General features: G+C 49.7%; 2 protein-coding genes across 3 annotated transcripts in view; both read left to right on the plus strand.

The window, feature by feature from the left end:
* The window catches only part of LOC138761656 (collagen alpha-1(XVIII) chain-like), a 290964-nt gene that overhangs the window by 143855 nt on the left and 121345 nt on the right, over nucleotides 1–25764 (plus strand). Inside the window, exon 1 of one of the 2 annotated variants that reach the window (XM_069934179.1) lies at nucleotides 10154–11027. The exons of the other annotated variant lie outside the window; for it this stretch is intronic. Within the exon in view, the coding sequence (XP_069790280.1) occupies nucleotides 10397–11027 (631 nt within the window). The 5' untranslated portion in view covers nucleotides 10154–10396. Of the gene's footprint in view, nucleotides 1–10153; nucleotides 11028–25764 lie in introns of those variants that run through there. 2 annotated transcript variants of the gene reach the window in all.
* On the plus strand, nucleotides 11040–11953 carry LOC138760247 (collagen alpha-1(XVIII) chain-like). The gene has a single exon (XM_069930576.1). The coding sequence runs from the start codon at nucleotides 11042–11044 to the stop codon at nucleotides 11951–11953; it is 912 nt and encodes a 303-aa protein (XP_069786677.1). The 5' UTR covers nucleotides 11040–11041.

The following is a 25764-nucleotide window of genomic DNA, read 5'->3' on the forward strand; positions in this document are numbered from 1 at the left end:
TCTGACAACCTGCACGACCGCCCCCCCACCCCAATGTCCCACGCCGGCCGCCCCTGCCCCAACATTCCCCCGCCGGCTGCTCCTGCCCCGACGTCCCCTGCCGGCCGCCCCTGCCCCGATATCTCCCACTGGCCACCCCTGCCCCGACGTACCCCGCCGGCCGCCCCCGTCCTGCTGCCTGAAGCCCCCCGCCCCACTGCTCGACAGCTGAGCCCCACCCCGCAGCCCGACAGCCCCCTCCCCGCTGCCTGATAGTCCCTGCCTTACTCGGGAGTACATTGGGGCAGGGATGGCCAGTGGGGATGTCGGGGCAGGGGCAGCCGGCAGGGGATGTCGGGGAAGTTGTGGCCGGTGGGGGACGTGGGAGCGGGGGTCGTGGGGAGGGGGGCTGTTAGGTCATGTGGTGGGGGCTGTCAGGCAGCAGGGAGTTGGGTTGCCAGCTGATAGTGTCATCAGCCTGCCCCTTAGCAGCCGCTTTCAGGCAGCTGCATTCAGGTTCCTAGGGGGACTTCAATGCTCCAGCGATTATCCTTCCCGGAGGAGGGTTCGAAAGTGCACCTCAGAGGCTCCTCCTGATCTTTCAGGTGGGTACCCCGAGAGCCACATTGGGGTAGAATATGCGGCTTTACATCAGGGTATTCTGGCCACCTGAAAGAGCCTAGAGAGAACTAGAAGGGAGACAAGGGAATGAAGATATGAGTGGTGGGGGTGGGGGGGGGGGAAGTTCATTGGAAACTGGAGGTCAACATTACTGCCATCCAGCTGGAGGCTACCAGACAAGCTTGTCTTTAAAGTGAGAAGAGATATGTAAATGCATCAGGAAAACTCCTCCCTCATGGTTGACCTGACTGATTTAATTGGCCAGAGTTGGATGCTAAGGCAAGGTTGAGAACTGACCGACCGCAAGCCATTTGAGACCAGCCCAATCGGGAGGGAGTCCCCACTCCCAAATTATCCCCGAATCATTTCCCCCCTCCTCCCCTTTGAAAACCCACTCAGCTACTGGGAGCGAGCAAACTGCACCCAAGGTCGGGATCGCAACCGGGTCTCTGGCGCTGTGAGGCAGCTGCTGTACCAGAACCCCCATTCAATGATCGGTTGTTACCTCATTGTTATCTGCAAGATCTTGCAATGCACTAGTCAGAAGATCTTTTACATTCATTGCACTTCAGTGTCGCTCTACATTATTCCCAAAGTTTGCAAGATACCTTAGGTGGACTGGGGTCCATCTATAATTGATAACAGCTATCAAGCTGCAGCCATGCTGCCTCCTTGGTGATGGGCCCGTGTTCTAGTCCCAGGAGCTTTTGCAGCCAGCCCCCTCCATTGAAGAGCCCTTGGTGGGAATTTATCGGGAGCCGTCACTTTGGGGCTGGCCCAACTATAAGCTGCAAGGCAGAAAGGCAATAGCATCCTGAATTGCAATTTGTTCCAGGAGGGAAAACATTTGGCTCTGTTCTCCCACACAGATTCAAGCTCGGCACTTGACCAGCATTCCCAGAATAATTTGGGGATGTCCTGGGAACCAACAAGTCTTCTGGCAAATCCCACTGCAGGTTTGGGAGTTTGCCTGCAATTTTAGTGCAATATGGAACTTGCATTTAAGAATCCCTTAAATGACCCTGTTTACCATTTCCTTGTGTGAAAACGCGTGGGCTCATTGAAAGCTTCTGCAAAGTCCTGCACGGAATGATCTCATATTCAGTCCAACATCTCCTGGTGCCGTCGTCTGTTGTGGGTGGAGTGCCCCCCCCCCCCCCCGCTGGATCCCACCTTTGAAGCATTCCATTGGCTCTTTTATGAGCCCAAAGAACTCAGAAATCAACAGAAACAGAAATTCACCAAGGCAATAGGCCCTTTTACAGAGTGAAAAAGTGCGGCCATTAAGGCGGAGGTTCTTTACCCTTAGAATGCAGACCATACCTTCATAAACTCTCTGTCAGTGGCTCCAAGGCACTGACTCCGAACCCACTCCAGGCTTGTATCAGTGGTGGAGTGGAGCACTCCACCTAACATCATAAATATACTACCGCTGCAAGCAGCTGGCTAGGGATGGGCTGATGATGTCAAAATGACGCCGTTGGCCTGTGACCCAGGAGCCACCACCAGAGCTTGGGTTAGGGCTTCCTCCTGCCATCCAGAAATGCCCTCTTCTGTTCCCCCTCCGCCCCTCGCTTCTTCACCAAGGCTGATGAGTCTGAGGAGCAGGAGGGCAGCGAGGAGCCAGAGAGAGCTGGAGGTCCAGTGGGGGCAAGGAGAGTCGGAGCCTGCCGGGACCAGAGGATGATGGGATGTGGGTGTTGAGCTCCACAGTCTGGGAGGATGGAGGACAGATGCTGAGGAGTGGAGATGGAGAAGCAGAGCCGGGGAGTCCAATGGACACAAGAGGGGAACAAGGGCTGAAGGGGCAGCGCTGGGCAGAAGATCTGGAAGAATGATCAATGGCTATCTTCATTACCCATAATCTGCCATACAGCTGGACCCGCTCTGCGTTTCCCAGAGCGGTTCCAGCTGCATAGGGGTTTATGGGTAACAAAGACAGCCATTGCTTGGTGCATATGTTAGATCTCATGTCGACGGGCACCGCGATGGCATCACTCGCCCCGCCTCCATAAGCTCCTGAGGATGCGAGGAGGGGCTGCTCTTTTAGGCTGTTCCTTAAAAAGTGCGTTAAAATTTTTCTCCGCAGTTGGAGCAGGCCTCGAGGCAGAAGCCCGGTGTAAAAACACCTAAATGGCTACTTAAGCAAAACTGGTTTTATTTTCTTAATACATAATAAGAAGATCAATACTTGTTACTATTAACCTAACTTAACCCCCTTCTAATTCTAAATGCACGTGTATATAATGTTTATTTGTTCAGGAAAGTTCTTTTTCACTGTCCAATCATTCACTTTTTACTTCTCCAAGTTCATTGATGTCAGGCAATCTTCCATACTGTGCATAGAATTAAACAACCAGGTTCTGATGCTTTAACTTAAATTACTACTGCTTAGGAAGATCTTTGTTGGTTTCAGAGAGATATTCGTTGTTCGTTGGACACACAGACTGATTTCCTTTAATCAGCAACTGAAGTGTCTTACCAAAGAAGCTTGGCCCCTCTTGGGTTTTTCCAAAAGATAACCTTTTCTTCCAGGTTACCACAAGGAGTTCTTCTTTCCCCCCTATTTCAGGAGAAACATAATAACCAGCCACAATCTCTGTAATTGACTACAGAGATTTAGAATAGACTGAACTCAGAACTCAAAGCCCATCTTGAAATGGGGTCGTGCAGCAGGTCTGCCAACTTACAGCCTTCACCACAAACTGCTGCAGAAAGCTCTCTCTCTCTCTTCCTCCCTCTCACTCTTCCCCCCCCCCCCCCAAATAATGAATGTTTTTATGTGGCCCCTCCTAGGACAACAAACTTAAACCAGAAATTTAAAATTCTGGCACCAGACTAGCAGGGAAAGATTTCTCAGTTCTTGAGCAGGTCTGGTACATTACCACCTACTTGTGAAACTCTCACAAGCACTCCCTATTGTGTCTGTCAAGCCAGCTGCAGACATGAAGTCTACTCTTGCATAGCAAATGAGATGCTTGTTTGTGAAATGTGACCTAACAACTAAACCTCACAATCTTACCCTTTTAAAATGTATTTTATCATAATTTTATTAACTTATCCGTAACAATTCAAAAGCAGAGGTTATAAGGGGTGCTATATAAATCCATATGACAACAAGCTGCTGGAGGGACTCAGCAGGTCCATTCGTAGAAATGGACATCCAAAGTTTCAGTTCACGCTGACTGACCATTTCCCTCTATGGAGGCGGCCTGACCCACTGGGTCCCTCCAGCACCTCGTTGTATGCTTACAATTCCAGCAGCTGCAGTTATTGTGTTCCTCTATATAAATGCAAGCCTCTGTAGGAGAAGATTGAGCTCTATTACGTTTAATTTAAAGAGATGATGGAGGAGGCCTGGGGAGGGACAGAATCAAAACACGCGTGGGGATCTTGACATGAAATTAACTGGAGTTCAGTGAGATAGTAGATAAACTTCAGAAAAGGATTTCCACACATGATTTAGTGTTTGCAGCACACAAATGAACTGGAGAAACTCAGTAGGTCACGCAATATCCATAGGAAGTAAAATTAACCAATGTTTTGAGCCTGGGCTCTCCATCAGGGTTTGGTGCTCGACCGCAGCATCTGCCAATGTTCTTTTTTAATTCAGTGTTTAGTCCTCTCCTTGCTAAGGAATTGATCTTGGCACATAAAATCACAAGCTCTGTGGATAGTGGCAGCGATGCACACTCCCAGACTTCCTCCAATCTAAGTGAGAGCCCCTGACTGCCACTGTTCACATGTGAGGGCAGCTTCTGCCCGGCTGCTGAGCTGTGACGATAGGATTCAATGTGCCGAACTGGGAGGTTATATCGGAAGAGAAATGCTGTGAAATTGAACAACATTGATGTCCCTTTAGTCACTGAAAGCTAACGTACAGGTGAAGCTGACAATAATGAGGGTGCAAGGCCGCAGCTGGGAGAGTTGCTGGCTCTCAGAGCCAGGGACCTGGGTTAGATCCTAACCTCCAGTGATGTCTGCATAAGAATTTGCATGTTCTGCATGGGATTCCCCCAGATGCTCCAATTCTTTCCACACATCCCAGGGCGAGGTGGTTCATGAACCATTAGCGGACATCACCCTGAGTGTTACCAATGATAGTGAGTTGTCATACACATTGTACAATATACACATGCACCAAAATTTTTAAGTTTTAACTATACAATTCGGTCGAAGGCCCTTCTGGCCCACAAAACCCTTAGTGCCAAATTAAACCCATGTCTTGGGAATGCAGGAGGAAACTGAAACACCTGGAGGAAACTCATGGGGAGAAGGTACAAACTCCTGACAAGACAGTGCCGGATTCAAACCCAGGTCACTGGTGGTGTAATAGCGTAGCGCTAACCATTACAATACAGTACCCTCCTCACAAAACTCTTACTTGCTCCAGCTGAATAGGTATTTGCAAAAGAAACTGTAAACCTAGTTGAATGAAGAGAGACAGTAAACACATAAGGTAATGATAAGCATTCACAGTAATCTTCATGGAAAAGCAAAATCTGTGCTGTTGGAACAGTCCCTGATTAGCGGAATAATGGGAGGTTCAAATGCTGTATCACTGTTGGTAAGAAACAGTTCTTGAACCTGGGGGTACTGGTCTTCAGGCTTCTGTGTGTTCTGCCTGAAAGTGGCAGGAAGAAGAGGTGGTGACCAGGGTGATGGGGTCCTCTATGATGTTGGCCGTCTTCTTGAGGCAGTGCCCCACATAGATCTCTGCAATAGGTGGGAGACCAGAACCTGTGATGGACCTGACTATGTTTTGCTACTTTCTGTGTTCTTGGGCAGTTAAAATTCCAAACCAGGCTGTGATATAAATTGTCAGTACACTTTCCAAGTTTGTATCCCGGTGACATGCTAAATCTTCTCAGAACTCCTCAGGCATTGGAGGCACTGGTGAGCCATCTTCACGGTTACTTTGACCTGATGGCATGTCAAGATCAGTTTGAACAGAGCAAAGGCAACACTGCTTTACCAGTGTGAAGTTCATTCAGATGCCTGATAGATGTGGGAAAGAAAATGTGCTTGAACCTGGTGGTGTGCCATCTCACAGTCTTGAATGCTCTTCCTGATGGGAGTAGGGAGAAGAGAGTGCAGCCAGGGTGGGATGAGTCCTTTAATATGTTGACTACTTTTCCGAGGCAGAGTGTGTGTGTGTGTGTGTGTGTGTGTGTGTGTGTGTGTGTGTGTGTGTGTGTGTGTGTGTGTGTGTGTGTGTGTGTGTAATGGCTTGAGCTGCGTTCACAACCCTTTGCAGTTTCTTGCCGTCCAGGACAGAGTGAAGCACCCTGATGCAATACTCACCATGGTGGACCTGGAGAAGTTGTCAGGGACAGCGGGGACATGCTGAATTTCCTCAGGTTCTTCACAATTCAAGATATTCAATAGTTTTTTTTTATTTGTCATGTAATAAAACAGAAAATGTGCAATTACATAAAATTTCCTTGAGTCAATTGTAAAGCAGACAAAGATTCGCGATCAGTAAAAATTGCCTAACTCCCCTTCTAGCCAAAGAGAAGCAAAAGAGAGTCCACCCAGGGGACTGAATGTCCATAGCTTTGCTTCCAGTGCTCCTGTAGGCTCCACAGTCACGCAGCCTTTAGTCCGAACCATCAGCAACCCGGGCTCCAGATCCAAACTCTGACACGATCAGGAAGCCCTCAGCGCCTTCAGAACCCCTTGCATCCCAGTTCCGATACCTGGTACCCCTTCAACCAGTCTTGAGCCAGTTTCCAGCAGCCCACAGCCTGGTGCGAGTCCTTTGACTGAAGTTGCCAGCATCCTCACCTCAAGTCACCCACAGCCTGCTGCCTGTGTGTTCTTCAGCCTCAGAGCCTCTCACTGGTCTGCTGCTGTGGACCATCTTCTCTGCTTCTTCACAATCGTTGAGGCATTGGTGCCCTTTCTTGGCTGTCCAGGGCAGAATGTTGGAGATATTTACTCCCAGAGGCTTAAGATAACATGTACTTGGTTTAATACAAGGGCAGTCAGAGCACAGGAAGATTCCATGACCTGTGAGATGGCATTAAGGTGATCTGTGGGGAAGTGGGCAGGTGGGGTAGGGTAGAGAATACATGGAGTCCTGGCCACTTCTCTTCAAACAACATGCAGCTGCCAATGCACAGCTTGTGAGGGTTGGACTTCACACAGCTCCTTCTCTCTCCCCAACCCCATAATGCCCACGTGTGTCCCGCCCAACGCCAGCTGAGAGCTAGATAGTAAAAATGTGCTGGAAATACTCAGTAGATCAGGCAGTGCTGCAGTTGGAGAAACAGAGGTAACATCTCAGGTCATTGACCCTTTGCCTGTACAGGAAGAAACTGATCGAGAGCGTGAGGAAAGGGTGACTATTCTCCTCCTGTCTGTTGACTGTAACTGGTATAGAGGCTTTTCAGCAACATGGTCTTCTGCTTGAAAGTCACAGTAACCAAGTCCAAGGTGAAGTCAAGCAAACCACAAACTTCATCAGGTGTAAAGGAGTGTGATACAAACTATTTCAATGGCCCAGGAACTAGTCATCATTTAAATATTTCCCCTGCCATTATGATCACCCTTGGTGAGCCTTCCTCTCCTTGTGACCTTGTGTCAGGGCTTGTTAGATCATCTACAGTTCTGTTTTGACACTGGATAACTGCTCAAATTTTATTACAGACCCAACCCATAAATTGTCAAAGGAACTGCAGTCAGTGCACACTGACCCATCGCCCTTAATTAGGTGAGGTGCTTGAGACCAAATTACAATCAAAGCATCCAATTAGAGATCTTGTTATTCTAAGTGCTCTGCTTCTTGGCTTTCATCTCTTCCTTCACCCTCGTGCTCCTCCTATTCTAATCTCTCTCCCTTGCTGCCTCTTTCTGCCATCTCCTCATCCCCTCCACTTTCTTACTCCCTTTGTCCCCATCTCCTACCCTCCCCTCACCCACTTCCCCTCCTCCTTCCTTGCTTTCTCATGCTCCCTCTCTGCACTCCTCATCTCTTTTTCTCTTCTTGCCTTTTCTCTCTTTTCTCCTTCAATTGCTCTACTCCCTCGCTTTTCCTGTTCCTGTTTTCCCAGAATGCTTCTCCCTCCTTTCCCACCCCTTCTTCCCATTTCTTTCAACCCACTGTCTCCTTCTTCCCCTCCCCTTCTCTCACCCTCTTCCTCTTCCCCATCCCTCTCCTTTCACACTTCCCCTTTCATGCCAACCATTTCAATCTCTCCTCTCCCCCTTTTCCTTCTTCACTACCTTTTCTACTACCTCTTTCCTAACCCATCTCTAGTTTCTCTCCACATCCCTTTCCCTATTTCTCCACCCTTCACATTCCCATCTTTCTTTTTGCTCTTTTCACCTCATTCCACCTCTCTGATTTCTCTTTCTTCCTCCAGCTCCCTGCATCCCCCTCTCCTCTCTCTCTCTCATTGTGAGAGAGCAGTGGAAACATAGTCTCATTCCTAACTCTCGAAGGGTAGTGGGAGTAGAGTCTGAGGCAAATTGTTATTGGATGAGCAAGGGGATGAGAAAAGACCCAGGCAAGTGGGAACGTGAAGTTGAAGCCGTGATCTTAATGATTATCGGAGCAGTCTTGCGGGGCATTGACCTGATGTTAATTCATATGTTCCCACCTCCTCCTTTCCCCTTCCCCATCTCCTCCTGATGCACCAGTAATTACTTCAAAAGACACGGTTAGATAGAAACTGATAGGCTTTTATTAATCATAGAATGGAGGCATGTCCAAGCTGGTCAACTGTCCTGCACTGAGGAGGGGGCTGTGGGACATTCACCTTTATTCAAAGGTCTGGGGGAGGAGCCTCAGGCTGAGTCAGTAAAAGGTATGACCAGACAAGTACTAATGCGGCCAAAACATATATACAGTGGTTTACCACACCTCCCTTATTACTCCTCCCCTCTGCCCACCCCTCCATTAACCTCCCGTCCCTCTCTCATCCCTCTCCTTCAGCCTCCTTCCCCACTTACCCTGCTTCCTCTACCTCCCTCCCACCTGCCTCTCTCTCATCCCCTTGTGTTTTTCTCTCTCTCACTTCCTTTTCATCTCCCTCTCATTCCTCTCGATCTTATTTCCCTTTCTCCTTCCTTTCTAAGCCTCCCCCTCTCCATGTCTCTCTTTCATCACTGTCTCTGCTTCCCTTTTTGCATTGCTCTCTTCCATTTCAATCTTTCACCCCATCTCTCTTTCCTTTCCTTTCTATCCCACCCCTCTCTCCTTTTATCCCATCTTTCTGATCCCACTCTCCCTTTTAATCTCCCTCTCCTTAATCCCCCTCTTTCTCTGACCTACTCTTCCTTTCCATCACTCTCTCCCCCCCCTCCTAGTCCTTCATCTCCTTGCACCTTCTCCTAAGCTCTCAAATTGGTCCACCAAAACAACCAGCCTTGCACTGTTGCATGCAGAGGACTGGGCTGCCACATTTCCCTCCACACAACCGATGCCCACTCATGAGCAGAAAGCACTTTGGGAGAGCCTGAGATCAGATATGGGATGGTCCACCATACAGTTGACCGTTGAGATGGTGGAACTGGTGGTGATATCAATGGACAGGCCAGTGCTTTGGAGTTAGGCCCATCTGCGCACATGCCCACAATTGGCCGAGGAAATATTGCATCCATCTCCGATAATCTGGCGCACCCAGGACTTTGCCTGACCAGCACATTTCCCAGACGATCGGATGGTGGTCTAACGAACGCTCCAACACACTTCTATTTCACTTTTATTTTCATGCTACTCAGTGTAATAATAAATTTTACAGTGAACTGAATGAGTTTAAAGCAAAGCTAAATTTGGAGCATTTTGGTCACCTCCCAATAAAAGTGCAGAGGAGATTTACTAGGATGTTGCCAGGTCATGAAGAACTGACTTACGTGGAAAGGTTGACCAGCTTAGGACTTTATTCCCTGGAGTGCTGGCGAACAAGGATCCCCTTGTTCAATATAATTATGATAGAGTAGGCTTTTTCCACTCAGGTTGGGAGAGATAAAAGCTAAGGGTGAAAGAGGAAAAGTTTCAAAACATTAGGGGGAACCTCTTCACAGAGGGAGGGGTGGGAGCGTGGAATGAGCTGCCGGCTGAAGTGGTGATTTTGGGCTCATCCGTGACATTTAAGAAAAATTCGGGGTCTTGCTGAGCAGGGAAGTTGGAGTGGTACCTTGGACAAACCAGAAGTGTTTAGAGCAAGAGTGGGAAGTTCTGACAAGACAAGGACAAGACAAGGTCAGGAAGGCAGGAAAACAGGACTAAGAGCGCAGCGCACTGAATAGCATATTGGTCCCCTTGGCCCAAGATACTGTCACTGTCCAGACAAATTGGACCAAAGGGCTGGAGAACCCTGTGCCCCTGTGGGAGCAGGCAGCAGAGGGTTAATGGCAGAGCAGAATAAAGGGCTTGGCTTTCAGTGTGTGTGGGAACTGCGGAAGATAAAGCATGCATGTCTTCAGGGAGGGAGGGGGCGGAGACTGGGGCCAAAAGGGGGCGGCTCCTTGCACACTGTCAGCAGGTTGGAGCGAGGAACTTAACTGGGAACAGAGGGAGAGTGGAGAGAAGGAGAGAGAGCAAAAGGAGGGCGTCCCAAACTGCCTGTGATCCAGCAGCACGGAGCTTTACCAGGAGCTGACCGATTGTACTGCAGCCCTGCCTACGGGCATTGTTGGACTTGTGGGGAGGGGCTGTGCAGACAAACCTCCCCACTCTGGGTGGTCTGTGTGCTTCTCCCACCCCCTCTCCAGGCTCAGACTCTGTGCCCGCTGCAGGACATTGTCCTCAGGACCCTGAGCACCAAAGCGAGGACGCTCATCCACAGGGATGGCTGGGAAGGTCCTGCTCACCGTACTCTGCCTGGTGTGCCTGTGCATGCCACGGGCCGGCTGCTGGCTGAACTGGTTCGGCGGTGAAGGGAGGAAGGCGGCCACCACTACCACTTTGCCACCCTCCAGTTTCGACGGTGGTGAGGAGGAGGAGGAGGAGGAGGATGTGGCAGAACTCAGAGTCGACAAACTGGAAGTGGCCGATGGCGTTGAGGACTGGGACAACCAAGGGGCAGAGGGGCACAGGGAGGTCGGGTCCCCACCTGTACTCTACCACACAGCAGGGATGAGACAAGTCCCTGCCCATGGGACCGACGCTAGAGAGGACAGCCTGAGCCCTTTGCCCATCTCCCCCTCCCCTCACTTACCCCTGTCGTCCTTCCCCTTTCCTCCCTCATCTCCGTCATTCTCTCCTTTCCCATTCTCAGCCCCATCCTCCTCCCCTCCCTCACCCTCATCCAAATCTTCTGCCTCTCCTTCTCTGCCATCCACCCACTTCTCCACTTCCCACAGTGTCTCCTTGATGTCCCCATCTGCTGACGAGCAACTGGGATTGGCCAGCCACCCGGTGGCTGTACCCCTGTCGGAGCGCCTGTTGCTGAAGAGACCCTGCAGCCCCCACTGCCCAGGTAGCCCGCCCAGGATGATGCCAGCTGTTATCCTGAAGAGAGGCGCGTCCCTCACGGGTAGGGGTCCTCTGTCTGAATCAAGGAAGGACCATCAGCAAGATGTGGGAGCCGAAGGATCACCAACCAACCATGAGCCAACCTCACTGTCACGTGACCCGGTGCATGAAGCCTTCCAAACGCAAGTGGCAACGCCGCCAACTAATCAGCTATCCCATGATGCTCTAGGATGTGGCCACCACATGGGTGGGGACACAAGTGATGGCCAATCACCTCTCAGCAATTGGAGCACCAAGGCTTGGTCTAGGCATGATGGGATAGTGCTGGATGATTCACGCCAAGCTAATAACCCAGCGTTTAATCGCAATGCAACTAATGGTGTGCTGGCTTTCTCTGCTGGTGGTGTGGGAGCTACGCTATCCCTACTAACCCTTACTAAGGTTTGGGCAGCAGGTCGGCATGTCGGCCTTCCGCAAGCTCTCTCCCGCTGGACTGGAACTGACTCCGACTGCACTCCGCTGCCCCCAACCTTGAACTTCTGCCGCCCGCTGGGCCACAGCAGGACTCAGAGGCCTGACCCCCTGGAGCAGGCCAGCCCAGCGGAGCTTCGGGATGCCCTGGCAGAGCTGGGCGGCCTGCTCTCCTCCCGCTGCCACCCAGCCCTGCGGCCTTTCCTCTGCCTCCTGCTGCCACCGAGCTGCCACCTCCCAACCCGCCCGCCCCCCTGCCGCGGCTACTGCGAGTCTGTGCGCGACGGCTGCTGGACCGAGTTGGTGGCAAGGGGTCTCCAGTTGGCATGTCACCCTCTCCCTGATGAAGAGGAGGGGTATGCCTGCCTGTCCCTCAATGTCAGTCGAGGTAAACAGACACTTACTGAAACACCCCCCCCCCCCACCTCACTCCCCCACCACCTACGCTTGGGAACCTGAGTGACTTGCAGTGTTGTGGGGCGAGTGGTTGGGGGGGGAATATATCTTGCCTTTACACTGTGTCTTCAATGTAAAATGTCACAGGAGCGCTTGAAGGGAGGATTAGGGAGGTGAAAGAGAGGGAGGACTGGACATCAAAGTGGAGGCTGGAATGAGAGGGGTACAGAGGGCTGGGGAGAGGTGGAAGCAGTTCACACGATGATGGGTAGAATGTCCTGCTGGTGGCTTTGATCCTTGGAATTATAGCAGCAAAGAAGTTGTTGATGTGCTCCAAGATTTGCAGTTATATTTTGGAAGTGCTCGGCTGAACAAGTTGTTAAAGTAATCAGAACCTGATATCAGTTGCCTGATGAAAGAATTTTGCTCATTAGCTGATGGGAGGTGGCTGTAGAGTGGTCTGTGTGTGGAGACTTGGGTGAGGTTCCAGGGTATGTGTTCATTAAATGATACATTTGTGGTGGGTAATGTGTGTATGGTTGTCGGCAGTAGATGCTGTTATGTCAGGAGGGACTGGAAAGGAATGTGTGTATGGGTGAATACATTGGGGAGGTGAGGGTGTGTCAGGTGTGTGTGGGTGTGTCAGGAATGTGTAGGTGTGGGTGGAGGATGTGAGTGTGCACGGAGGGTGTGGATGGAGGGTGTGTGTACGGAGGGTGTAGGTAGAGGGTGTGTGTGTACAGAGGGTGTGGTTGTGTGGAGGGTGTGTATGGAGGGTGTGGGTGTGTACAGAGGGTATGAGTGTGTACAGAGGGTGTGGGTAGAGGGTGTGAGTGTGTACGGAAGGTGTGAGTGAGTACAGAATGTGGGTAGAGGGTGTGAGTGTGTATGGAGGGTGTGGGTGTGTACAGAGGGTGTGAATGGAGGGTGTGAGTGTCTATGGAGGGTGTGGTTGTGTACGGAGGGTGTGAATGTATGGAGGGTGTGAGTGTACAGAGGGTGTAGATGTGTATGGAGGGTGTGAGTGTGTATGGAGGATATGAGTGTGTACAGAGGTGGGTGGAGGGTGTGAGTGTGTACGGAGGGTGTAGGTGTGTGCGGAGGTTGTGTACAGAGGGTGTGGGTGTGTTCAGATGTGGGTCGAGGGTGTGGGTGTACGGAGGGTGTGGGTGTGTACGGTTGGTGTGGGTGGAGGGTGTGAGTGTCGGAGGCTGTATACGAAGTTGTGAATGTGTACGGAGGGTGTGTGGTTGTGTATGGAGGGTGTGGGTGGAGGGTGTGGGAGTGTACGGATGGTGTGTGTGGAGGCTGTGGGTGTGTACGGAAGATGTCGGTGGAGGGTGTGAATGTACGGAGGATGTGGGTAGAGGGTGTGAGTGTGTCGGAAGGTGTGTACGAGGTTGTGAATGTGTACGGAAGGTGTGGTTGTGTAAGGAGGGTGTGGGTGTGTATGGAGCGTGTGGGTGGATGGAGGGTGTGGATGTGTACAGAAGATGTGGGTAGAGGGTGTGAGTGTACGGATGGTGTGGGTGTGTGCGGAGGGTGTGGGTGTGCGCGGATGTGTTTGGAGGGTGTGAGTGTGTATAGAGGGTGTGTACACAGGGAGTGGACGTGTACTGAGGGTGTGGGTGTGTGCTGAGGGTGTGAGTGTGTACGGAGGGTGTGGGTGTGTATGGAGGGTGGTGTGTTCGGAGGGTGTGTGTGTGTAGGTAGGGTATGGGTGTGTACAGAGGGTGTGGGTTTGTGCGGAGGGTGTAAGTGTGTACGGAGGGTATGGGTGTGTGGAGGGTGTGAGTGTGTACGGAGGGTGTCAGAGTGTGTTCGGAAGAGAGGGTGTGTGTGTGTGTGTGTGTGTGTGTGTGTGTGTGTGTGTGTGTGTGTGTGTGGGGAGATTTGAATGAGGAGCAGGGATTGCACACGGCCAGGTATCTGGCCACAAATCCCAACACTGTCTCCTGCGTTGCGACATCTGATAGAGGGGAAGCTCACTGGACGGTCTGTTGAACCCTTCTGTTTGGAGCACTTGTCGAGGCAGCTGTTGTCTGCAGGAATGTAGATTGAGCCAGCAAACACACAAACATCTGCAACCTGGAGCAATCATGATCCAAGCAAAATATTACTCAGTAAAGTAGTTCTGTGGAGTCTATGGCCGGACAGGGGAATGGGTGAGCCTGCTGCTGATCAGCTAGGATTCCATTGAATGCAGGAGGCTGGGTCAAGGAGAGGAATTTTCCTGATTCCCTGTGCCACCCCCCTCCCTCAGGTTCTTCCACACGCTCAAGTTCCCTTCCACATCCCAAACCCAAGAGGATCAGTAGGTAAATTGCCCTCTAGGTGGTAGTGACTTGGAGGAAGGGGGGGGTCATGATGAAAATGTGGAGAGACAGGTTGACAGGGAAAACAGCATGTGACATTGCAAGGAAACATGAAATTATGTACCACATATATGTGTAATACCAAATAAAAGTTGACCCCTCCCCACTATTTTTGGCCCTAGCTGGCTGCCCACCTGTGTTCCTGATCCTTTGACTATGGATTCTTGCCTAGGCCCCTCGACGGTAGACCTACCACCCAGTTTGACCACCTGCCTACCCATCCGAGCTCCTAGCACCCCGACTGTGAAATTACCTCCCAGTCCAGCCACCTACTTGCCCATCCAAGTTCCCGACACCTCGACCGTGGAATTGGCACCTATTCCCGGCCATCTGCCTGCCCATCCGTGCTCCCGACACTCCAACCACGGAATTACCACCTAGTCCTGGCCCTCTGCTTGCCCAGCCAAGCTCATAGCACCCGACCACAGAATTATCACCTAGTCCTGGCCATCTGTCTGCCCATCCAAGCTCCTAACACCCGACCACAGAATTACCATCTAGTCCCGGCCGTCCGCCCGCCCATCGGAGCTCCCAACACCCCGACCATGGAATTACCATTTAGTCCTGGTCATCTGTCTGCCCATCCAAGCTCCTAACACCCGACCACAGAATTACCATCTAGTCCCGGCCATTCAAGCTCCCGACACCCCAACCGTGGAATTACCACCTAGTCCAGGCCAAATGGCCACCCACCCGAGCTCCCAACACCCTGACCGTGGAATTACCACCTAGTCCTGGCCATCTCCCCACCCATCTGAGCTCCCGACACCCCAACCACAGAATTACCACCTAGTCCTGGCCGTCTGCCCACCTGCCCACACCATCCGAGCTCCCGACACCCCGACCATGGAATTACCACCTCGTCCTGACCATCTGCCCACCCATCCGAGCTCCCGACACCCCAACCGTGGAATTACCACCTAGTCCTGGCCGTCTGCCCACTCACCCGAGCTCCTGACACTTCGATCAATGCCGGTACTTGCTGTTCTCAAAAGTAGTATGAGTGTAACAAATGGCCCCTAAATTTTATCCTAACTGGTCCACTACATTTGACTATTAACTGGGTGTATATGGTAGTCAGCATGTGGGGAATCACTGTTCCCTTCCCAGTTTATCACGTCAGTCACACTGTCCGTGACCTACTGAGATCCTCTGAGATCCTCCAGCACTTTGTGTATCGCTCCAATTTTCCATCAACTGTGGTCTCTCCTGTTTCACACTGTGGTCAATTGCCTCCAGTTCTACTCCTGTGCCAACTCTCACTGTTCATGGCTTCCAATGGTCCTCTCATGAAACCAGAGGGTGCATTTTTAAGTGCAGGACAAGCAATTACCGAGGTGCTTTGAAAAGTTTTAATTTGCCAGTAAGTTTATCCACACATATTACAACAGAATATAACACAGCAGGGTGACAGCTTGAACCAAATTAAACAGGAAAGTCTGCAGATGTTGGGGTCAAGTGCAATACACAAAAGTGCTGGGGAAACTCAACAGGTCATGCAGCATCCATAGGAAGTGAAAGTTCCAGGCCCAAAACGCTGGTTACCTTTTTATGGATGGTGTGTGGCCTGCTGAGTTCCCCCAGCTTGTTTGTACATTTCATTTTGAGTGGAGTAAGAACAATATTTTCTCTGGCGTGAGGTTCATTCAGGAGCCTGTAGTCGTGGGAAAGAAACAGTCCTTGAATCCCTTCCGAATCTTCTTCCTAATGGGAGGAGGCATAAGGGAGAGCAGACAGGCTGGTGTGAATCGTTGAACATGTTTGCCACTTGTCTGGGACACCAGCAAGTGTTGATGAAGTCAATGGAGGGTAGGGAGGTGTGTATGTTGGTCTGTGCTGCTTTCGCTCTGACATGTAATTTAAATGTCAGTTTATCGATATATTTGCTGTTGAGTGTTTGACATTCACAGGGCTCAGTAGAAAGAATGGAGTGCAGGGCAGATGTGAATAAATGGAATAAAACATTTGAGAGTCACAAGGAACTCAGCATGGCCACAAAGGGTCAGTCAATGTATTGGGTCGGGACCCTTGATCGAGAGTGGAGTAAGAAGGGCATGGCCCTCCAGATATGGATGGGAATAAATGCTGGGGAGGACACCAGAGGTGATTAGGGTGACAAAATGTGGCTGTGGTAGAGGAATTGGTCACAGAGCTAGAATGGTGGTGGTAGGGATGTTAAAGAGATCTTCACGTAACTCCCTTCAAAGAGAGGCAGGGAATGACAGGAGTAGAGAATCAGTGAAACACAAAATCTGGAGCAGTGCACAAAGTGCCGGAGGAACTCAGTGGGTTAGGCAGCGTCCACGGGTAGAAAGATTCAGTCAACATGGAACAAAGGCAACAGACTGTCGACGGTTTGGCCCAAGAACCCTTCATCATTCCTGGTTGGCCCGAAACGTCAACTAACTTTTGCCTGCCGCCTGACCTGCTCAAGTTTCAGGTGTTTGCTCAAAGGTTCCAGCGTCTGCAGTGCTTTGTGTTTCACAATTAAGCATTTAGCTGTGGCCCTTTGCTGGAATATTCAAGCAGCCCCAGTTCACAAAATAGAGTGGTGCTTATCCAGCGAAACAAGAAAGTCTTGCGATGCTGTCATTGTAGTTAATACACACAAGTAGAGGAGAATCTCGCAGGTCCGGAAACGTCCACAGGAAGCAAAGATACATAAACATCATATCAGGCCCAAAATAATCTTTGCCTCCTAGGGATGTTGTGGGTTCCATCGAGTTTCTCCAGCACCTTTGTGTATTAACAGAGCTTGACCAAGAAGGTTAATATGCAGGTCTCAAGGGACCAGGGGACATGGCTCATTTGACGACACTTCCGCGGATTTCTACCGCACACACTGCTTGCGAGCTTCGAGGGCAAAGAGGCAGTCTGTAGGGAATACGTTGAATGAAGGGAGAAGGACAGGGATTTCAAGGCTGAGGGCTCAGTAGCCAGGTGCCTGAGGGGTGAGGGACAGGAGTGATTGCAGCAGCAATTGGAAAAGGTTGGTGTTGAGAATTCCGGATCAGAATGATGGCTGGGCAGGGAGTGATGCCCTGAATTTTGCAGGAAGCAGCTTTGTTTTCATTTTGTTTCAAGGGCAGCTGCTCGGTGATCGTGTACAAGGCCACGTCATGGTTTGGCATCTGTGCATCCTTTTGCGGAAGTGTCCAGTTGGAGAAGGGTCACCCATACAGGGTTCCCAGATGTCCTTGTTTAATGGGGTGCGTGCAGGCACCGCTAACTGTCTGCCCCTTGATGCGATGAGTGCTGTTGATGCTTCTTTCTTCATCACACCATGGAAACAAGCCCTTCAGCCCATCAAGTCCATGTCGACCATCCCAATAGTGCCCATTGATATTGATCCTACATTAATCCTGTTTTTGAAAAAAATTCCTACATGTCCATCAGCATCTCCTGCCCTGGGGACCACTCATCCCCACTGATCATTGTGTCTTCATGAGTTGGGAGAAAACTGGAGTGTCTTGAAGAAACCCCACTCAGTCATGGGGGAACATGCAAACTCCACACAGACAGGACCAGAGGTCAGGATTGAGCCCTGGTCTCTGGGAGTGGGAGGAGTGGGGGTGCAGCAGCACTAACCCCTGCTCCACCCCCGAAATCCTAGGAAATGCATTTGTTTTATTAATAATTCAAGGGAGGTGGACTTCACAGGCTGTGCCAGTGTTGAATTGGTCGTGTACTGCCTTCATGTATCACAGCAGTCCTCAAGGGATGGTGTGCCCACTCTACTGTAATGGAGCAAGCAGTGGTCGCAAGGCATAATAATGACAGCAGGGTTGGAGTTAATTCGCAGGATGCATTTGGTCTAAAATTTGTTACATAGCTATTCAATGACACTGTTTTATTTTCTTTACAACAAGGGAGTTTCTTTGCCAGGAATTAAATGCAGGAGAGGAAAAGATGTACTGATGAGGCTGTTGAAGGATTATAGTTCTCCCTGCTCCAGAATTGTTCATTTACACATGATAGATTTTCCCAAGTTAAAAAGTCTCGAACTAACCTGGACCGGCTGCTGATTTGGCCAAGTTAGTGCTCTTGAAATCAGGCAGCTGTCACTAGTTATTGCCTTGCACAGCCAGTTTTCCTTTCCCATGTGAAGTTCCTCAGAGCTGGGAGGGGAGAGGGCCCAGGTGGTGCATTAGCGAGGGGTGATCTGCAGGAGTTTGTGGGGGGGGGGGTCATCTGTCCTTTCCCTAATCTAAGGTCTGTCCATTCTCTATCTTTCTCATTCTGTCTTGCAACTCTCCCTTCCCCACTCACCTCTATCTCTCACTCTCTTTTGTGATATCCATTTACCCAGCTCTCTCCTCTCCCATTCCTCTCTCGCTCTCTCTTTGCCACTCTCCCTGTTTCTCCCCAATTTCACACTCCCTCCTAACCTCTAACCTGCACCTTTCCTTCTCTCTCTCTTTTCTCTATCCATTTCTCCATCTATTTTCTATCAATATCTATTTCACTATTTCTCTCTTTCACTCACTCTCTTTTTTACTCACTCTCAATCTCACAATGTTTCCCTCACACTTTCTCTCTCTCGTTTCTGTTATGCATTGGGTCCAAAACTTTTATTTGTAACACCAACCTTCCTTTGGGATTTTCTATGCAATCTATTGAGATACCTTTTGGTGAAATTCAAATGAAATTACTGCTTATGCAAATGAATGGCGGTTGCCACGGGATCCCCTGTATTGATGGCTCCTGACGTGACTGCACTTAGATTTGAGTCAGCCTGCTTTCTGGAGCCAGAGTTATGAGGGTTCAATAGCCCATGAGCCCAGGTAATCACTGATGCAAATGAAGCAGTGGGTCATTAGCTCCAAGGCATGCTGGGAAATCTGCAGGCACATGACGCTGCAATCTGGAGCAAAAGATACAGAGCTGGAAAAACATCAGGAAAACGAACCAAGGTTAATGTTCCATTTTTTGGTCTTCTAGCTCATTTCTTTCTCCACTGATGCTGCCTGACATGCTGAGTGTTTCCAGCATTACCTTTTTCATTGTTGAAGTGAGAGGTTTGGAGGCTCTTTGTATCTAGTTCCTTGTTTTCCCAATCATGGCTCATATGGTCTCACTTGTGCCTTTAAGGCAAGAGGTCACCAGATAAGTGGGTGATTGGCCAACATCGAGGGCAAATTTATCCCTCGATAAATTTGGAGTTTGCGGGTTCTGCCAGTGACTGTGTGGATGTTCCAGTTTCCTCCCACATCCCGAAGGTGGCAGCTATAAATTGCCCGGAGGTACGTGGGTGTGGGTTTAAATCTAGGGGAGTTGATGGGAAGGTGGAGAGTAACATACGATTAGCGTAAATAGGTGGTTGATGGTCAGAACAGACTCAGTGGGTTGAATGGCTTGATTCTGTGCTGCTACTTTCTACAGTGACTGAAGCTCTGAAAACATATAGGCTGCTTCCAGGAAAGGAATCTCTCCCCTTCACGAGAGGTATCCCTCGGAAAGTGTTAGGAGCTGCAAAAGCCAGAGCTCTTCGGCTGGAGGCATTCCCACGTGGATTGCGGCTGGAATTCGCCGAAGCTTTGTAAAGTGTCTCACTTTGTGACAGATTGGGAAGAAAGCGCTCTGTCCTCTGCTGCTGGTGAACCCGGAACGCTGGGAATGGCCCTCGCAGGAGCCGGAGCTCCTCTCTTGTCCATTTATCCATCTGCTCTGCTCAGATGTATGGCTCCAACACATGCCCTGAGGTGGGGGGAAATTTTAAATATATAAATTTAGACATCAGCACAGTAATGGGCCATTTTAGCCCATATTCCCGTGCCGCCCAATTTATACCCAATTAACCTACACCTGGTTCGTGTCGAATGGTGGGAGGAAACTGGAGCCTGGGGGAAACCCATGCAGACATGGGAAAAACGTACAAACTCTTTACAGACAGAGCAGGATTTGAACCCTTGTCCCGATCACTGGCGCTGTAAAGGCAATGCACAAACCACTACGCGAAGCTTGCCACTCAATTATTTGGGTGGGGCAGCTTCAGCAGCTCAAATGACATTGCCATCTCTTCCTGTAAGAAGGACGGTGATCCCACCAGCCCCATCTCTGGCTCCACCCAGTTGGATTTAATTTTTAATTTTAATTTTAGATATAGAGCACGGTTACAGGGCCTTCCAAGCCTGTGTCGCACAAATACACCTATCAATCAACTAACTCTGTACGCCTTTAAAATGTGGGAGGAAACCGGAGCATCCGGAGGAAACCCACACAGGTCATGGGGAAAATGTACAAAAGCCTGGAGACAGCGCTAGATTCGAACCTGGGTCGCTGGCACTGCACTAACTGCTTCGCTAACAGTGCCTTGTTCGGACATTGACTGTGCTTGGAGTAATGTGCACCATACTGTTGGAAGGATGCAGTCACACTGGAGAGGGTGCAGAGGAGACTCACCAGAATGTTGTCTGGATTGGAGGGCTTGAGTTGTGGGCAGAGATTGGAGTGGATATACTTGTTTGCCCTGGAGCAAAGGAGGGTGAAGGGGTGGATAGGTTGGATAGTCAGGAAACACCAAAACTGTTGATGCTGGAATCTATGAGCAAAGTTGGAGGCTCTCAGTGGGTCAGACAGCATACATGAAGAGGAATGTTCAGTCATTCTTTCTGGTCAGGACCCTTTATCGAGTCTGATAAAGTAGATGGAATTGCTTTCCCATCTCCAACAAGAGAGCCCAGGATCAAAGTGAGAGGAGAAGGAATTTGATAGGGGCATATAAAATTATGAAGGGTACAGACAAAGTAAGTGCAAATAGACTTTTTCCACTGAGGTGAGGAATGAAATAGAGGACATGGGTTAAGGGTGAAAGGGGAGAAGTTTAGGAGAAACATTCAGGGGAACCTCTTCCCTCAGAGAGTAGTGAGAGTGTGGAATGAGCTGCAGCTGAGGTGGTGAATGCGGGCTCCATTTGGATAGGTAGGTGGATGTGTGGGGTATGGTCCAGGTGCAGGTCCATGGGAGTAGGCGGAATAATAGTTCGGTATGGACCAGTTCAAGTTCAAATTCAAGTTTAATTATCAACAGATTGCACAAGTACAACCCGAGAAAATAGTGTTCTCTGATCCTCAGTGCAAAAATATGCAGACACGCAACCAGACATGACACATGTACAGACAAATAATACATATACATGACAAGTATACATGTATAAAAAAAATAAGTAAATAATATGGATATAAGAGTCTCAGATGTGAGCAGTTCCTTGGATCGTTCAGGTTTCTCACTGCCCTTGTGAAGAAGCTGTTCCTCAGCCAGGTGGTGCTGGCTCTGATACTCCTGTATCTCTTCCCTGATGGGAGGAGCTGAAAGATGCTCTCCGCAGGGTGGAAGGAGTCCTCAATGATTTTGCGCTCCATCTTCAGGCAACAATCCTGGTAGATCATGTTGATGGGGGTGAGGTGGGGGGGAGGGGGTGGACACCCCCGTGATCCTCTTTGCCATTCTTATATTCCTATGGATTGACCTCCGATCCACTTTTCTACACCATCTATACCACACTGTGATGCAGCCGGCCAGGACGCTCTCGATAGAGCTCCTGTAGAAGGTTGACATGATGGTGGCTGGTAGCCTTGCCCACTTCAGTCTTCCCAGAAAGTTCAGTTGCTGTTGCACCTTCCTGACAAGTGAGGAGATGAGGAGATGATGTGTGCCCAGGATAGGTCACTAGTTAAGTGAACTCTGAGGAACTTGGTACTCTCCACTACAGAGTTGTTGATGTGTAGTGGAGAGTGGTCGTTCTTGGTCCACCTTTGTCATGTCCACGTCGAGACTCAAGTTGTTATGCCCGCACCACATCACAAGATTTTCCACCTCTTCTCTGTAGTGCAATTCATCGTTGTTGCCAATGAGGTCAATTACTGTTGTGTCTTCTGCAAACTTGATGATTCTGTTGGAGTTGGATCTGGTGTTGAGTCATGGATCAATAGCAGGAACAGGAGTGGGATGAGCATCCAGCCCTGAGGTGCACATGACATGACGGTGCTTAACATTCTGCTACTGACACGGACGGACTGTGGCCTTTCTATTAAGAAGTCCAGGATCCAATTACAGAGAGTGGTGTTGAGTCCCAGTGAGTACAGCTTTTTTCCACCAGCCTCTGGGAAATGATGGTATTAAGCACAGAGCTGAAGTCGATGAACAGCAGCCTGGTGTATGAGGTATTGTTCTCCAGGTGGGTCAGGACAGAGTAGAGGTTCAAGGCTTTAGCATCATGAGTGGAACAGCTTTTTCTATAGGCGAATTGAAATGGGTCCATTGACTCTGAGAGGTGCATATGGATGAGTTCCATCATTAGACACTTGAAGCATTGAATCCTGTTACCGTCACCCTCTTTGTTACCACGATAATGGTGGCTGCCTTGAAACCTATGGGGACAATGGACTGCTGCAGTGAAATGTTGAAGATGTCTGTAAGGACCTCCGTCAGTTGGTCTGCATAGACCTTCAGTACCCAACCAAGTATGTTGTCTAGTCCTGCTGCCTTGTGTGTGTTTACCTTAGATAGGGTTTTCCTTACCTTGGCTGTGGCGATGCAGCAGTCCCTTTTATCGGGGGTCATCAGCCTATACTTCTCATTGAACCGGGTGTAGATGTTCAGTCTGTCCAGAAGGGAGGCGTCATTGTCTTTAACTCACAAGGTTGTCTTGTGACCTGTAATGGTCTTGATCCCTTGCCACATGTGCCTCGTGTTGCTGGTGTGGCACACCTGTCTGTAGTTCTTCTGTGTGTACCCATGGTTTGCCTTCCAATATGCACTGGAAAGTTTAGCCCTGGCTAATCTTAGTGCTATCTTGTCTCCTGTCCTGAAGGTAGCATCATGAGCTCTGAGAAGTGTCTGGACCTCTGCATCCAACCATGGTTTCTGATTAGCCCTGCTTGTGAAGCATTTGATCTCGGTGACATCCTCAATGTACTTGCTGATGTAGTCAGTCATTGAGCTTGTGTACTCCTTGATATTTACGTGACCATTGCAGGTGGCTGCCTCCCTGAAACTGGTCCAGTCCCACCTCCCCCACCCTCTGCGGCCACATTCTGATCTCCTTGCGGACTGGCTTAGATTGTTTTGCCAGTGTCTGTATACTGGGGTTAGCAGGACAGATATGAGATCTAAGTAACCAAGGTGGGGGTGAGGCATAGCCTTGTACGCACTAAGGACATTGGTGCACACCCGATCCAGGCTGTTCTCTCCTCTGGTGATGAAGTTCACAGCTGTTGAAACTGTGGTGAGACCATTTTCAGGTTGGCGGAATTGAAGTCGCCAGCAGCAATCATGGCACCGACAGGGTGGGACATGTGGGCTTTTCAGGTGGCACCATAAAGGTCCTTCATGGCTTCACCCTTATTAGCTGAAGGTGGAAGGAAGACTGCAGCAACCAGCATGGCTGAGAATTCCTTGAGCAGATAAAAGGGACTGCATTTCACCAGGTGGTACTCTATCTCTGCTGAGCAGAAGGTCTATGCCACAGAGACATTAGTGCACCAGGTCTCACTGGTAAAAATATACAGACCCCCATCTCGAGTCTTGCCAGAACCTGCAGTGTCTCATCTGCCCTGAAGGCCGTCCAGCTGGATTGCTGAGTCTAGAATGGAGTCCTGGAGCAGTGTTCCTGTAATCACCGGAGCACAACAGCCCTGCAGTTCTCTCTGCTTCAGATGGAGTCTCGGGTAATCTATTCTCCAGCGATCTTACATTTGGGAATAAGATCATCAGGAGAACAGGTCTGAAGGGGTTAACTCTCAGTCCAACCCCCAATACCTACTCATTTTCCATGCTTTTGCCTTCTCGCGCAGCGCTTCCGGTGGCCTCCCACGTATCTCCCGTGATCTGCTCTGCGCTTTGCTGCAGTCTGTGTTCCATGCTTCAGTAGGTAAAATCCACTCAGTATTCTACCAATTTCAAACAGAAGGACCTGTTTCTGTGCTATAGTGTTCTATGGTTCTGTTTTGTTGAGAGAGCAGATGATACCTGGAACACACTACCAGAGGAGCAGGTGGAATCAAATACAAAGAAAGAACGAGAGATAGAGTTAGGACAGAGAAAAAGAAAAATAGAGGGCAGAAAAGTCAAAAGCAAAGAATTCAGAGGCCACTAGATTCTAAAAGGGTACCTCATCTGAATGCTCACAGTATTAGAAACAAGGCTAGTGAACTTGAGGTGGAAATCAGTACCCAGGCATATGATTTAATGGCCATCACAGAAACATGGCTGCAAAGTGGGCATGATTGGGAATTAAATATTCAAGGGTATTATGAAAATAAGGTGGAAATCATATTAAAAAATTTAGAATGTTGAAAGACATGGAGAGAGTAGATGTAGAAATGTTGTCTCCTCTGGTGGGGAGTCAAGGACAAGAGGGCAAAACCAAGATTGAAGGGCGTGTGCTTCAACCAGAGATGCAGAGGAATTTCTTTTACCAGAGGGTAGTAAATCTGTGGAATTTGTTGCCACAAGTGTTTGTGGAGGCCAGATCATCAGGTGTATTTAAGGCAGGGATAGGTTCTTAATTAGCCAGAGCCAGGTTATGGAGAGAAGGCTGGGCATTGGGGCTGAGTGGGAAAATGGATCAGCTCATGATGAAATGGCAGGGTAGACTTGATGGGCTGAATAGCCTATTTCTGCTCTTAAGTCTTATGGTCTAAGAATTAATGTCAGCAAATGGCATCAGTGCAGATGGGGGGAGGTGGTGTGAAAGGCTTCATTTCTGTGCTGTATTCTATGCAGTTAAGAATAGTATCAACAACTTGGATCAATGTGGCTCCATATACTGTTGTCCAGGAGCATTACCAGTCAAGGCCGTGCCAGGAGACGCGACAAAGATTTGTTTTCTGGACTGGGAGGGGGTCACTCCTACCATTTATTGTCCCTCCCCCCCCCCCCCCGCCCACCATGAGTGGGTAGAGAGACGAGCCGCCGTCTTGAACCATTGCAGTCCACCCAGTGAAGGGGTGCCCGGGTGCTGTTGGAGATGCTGTGCCAGGAACTCAGCACAGCGATGCAGAGCAAAGGGCAACAGGTTCCTGCATCAGGCTGGCTTGCAGGGGAACCTGCGTGCAGTAGTGTCCTCCACCCACTCGCTGCCCCTTCCCCCATCGTAGCGAGGAGGGGTGTAGGCTTGGGGAGGTGGGGGGGGGGTGGAGTGACTGCAGAGTGTTTAGTCACTGTTACACATGATATAGACAGGATGGGCCAAAGGGCCTGCTTGTGTGCTTGATAATGACGTTCCTTGCAGCACCCATCTGTATCCAGGTTGAAGTGGGATTAACCTGAGCACATGTAGCTGCTTTCATCCCCTCTGTTCGTTATGCCCTGTGAGAGAAACGAACAGAGACATCTTTTTAAAGCTCCAAGTAATTCGAATAATGTTCAGGATTACTTCTGAAAGAGTCCTGAACTTGCCTTCTGCAATCTCATCCTGCCACTGAAGAGTTAATGACATTGCTTACAGAAAACATCTTACATTAGCGATCTTGTGACATGAACTTGGATCTCATCAGT

This window comes from Narcine bancroftii, chromosome 4 (genome assembly GCF_036971445.1).
Source record: "Narcine bancroftii isolate sNarBan1 chromosome 4, sNarBan1.hap1, whole genome shotgun sequence".
In the NCBI taxonomy this organism is placed as follows: Eukaryota; Metazoa; Chordata; class Chondrichthyes; order Torpediniformes; family Narcinidae; genus Narcine; species Narcine bancroftii.

Bases quoted from the DNA above. Each gene is read 5' to 3' on its own strand.
- LOC138760247 (XM_069930576.1), top strand. From the start codon at position 11,042: ATGATGCCAGCTGTTATCCTGAAGAGAGGCGCGTCCCTCACGGGTAGG.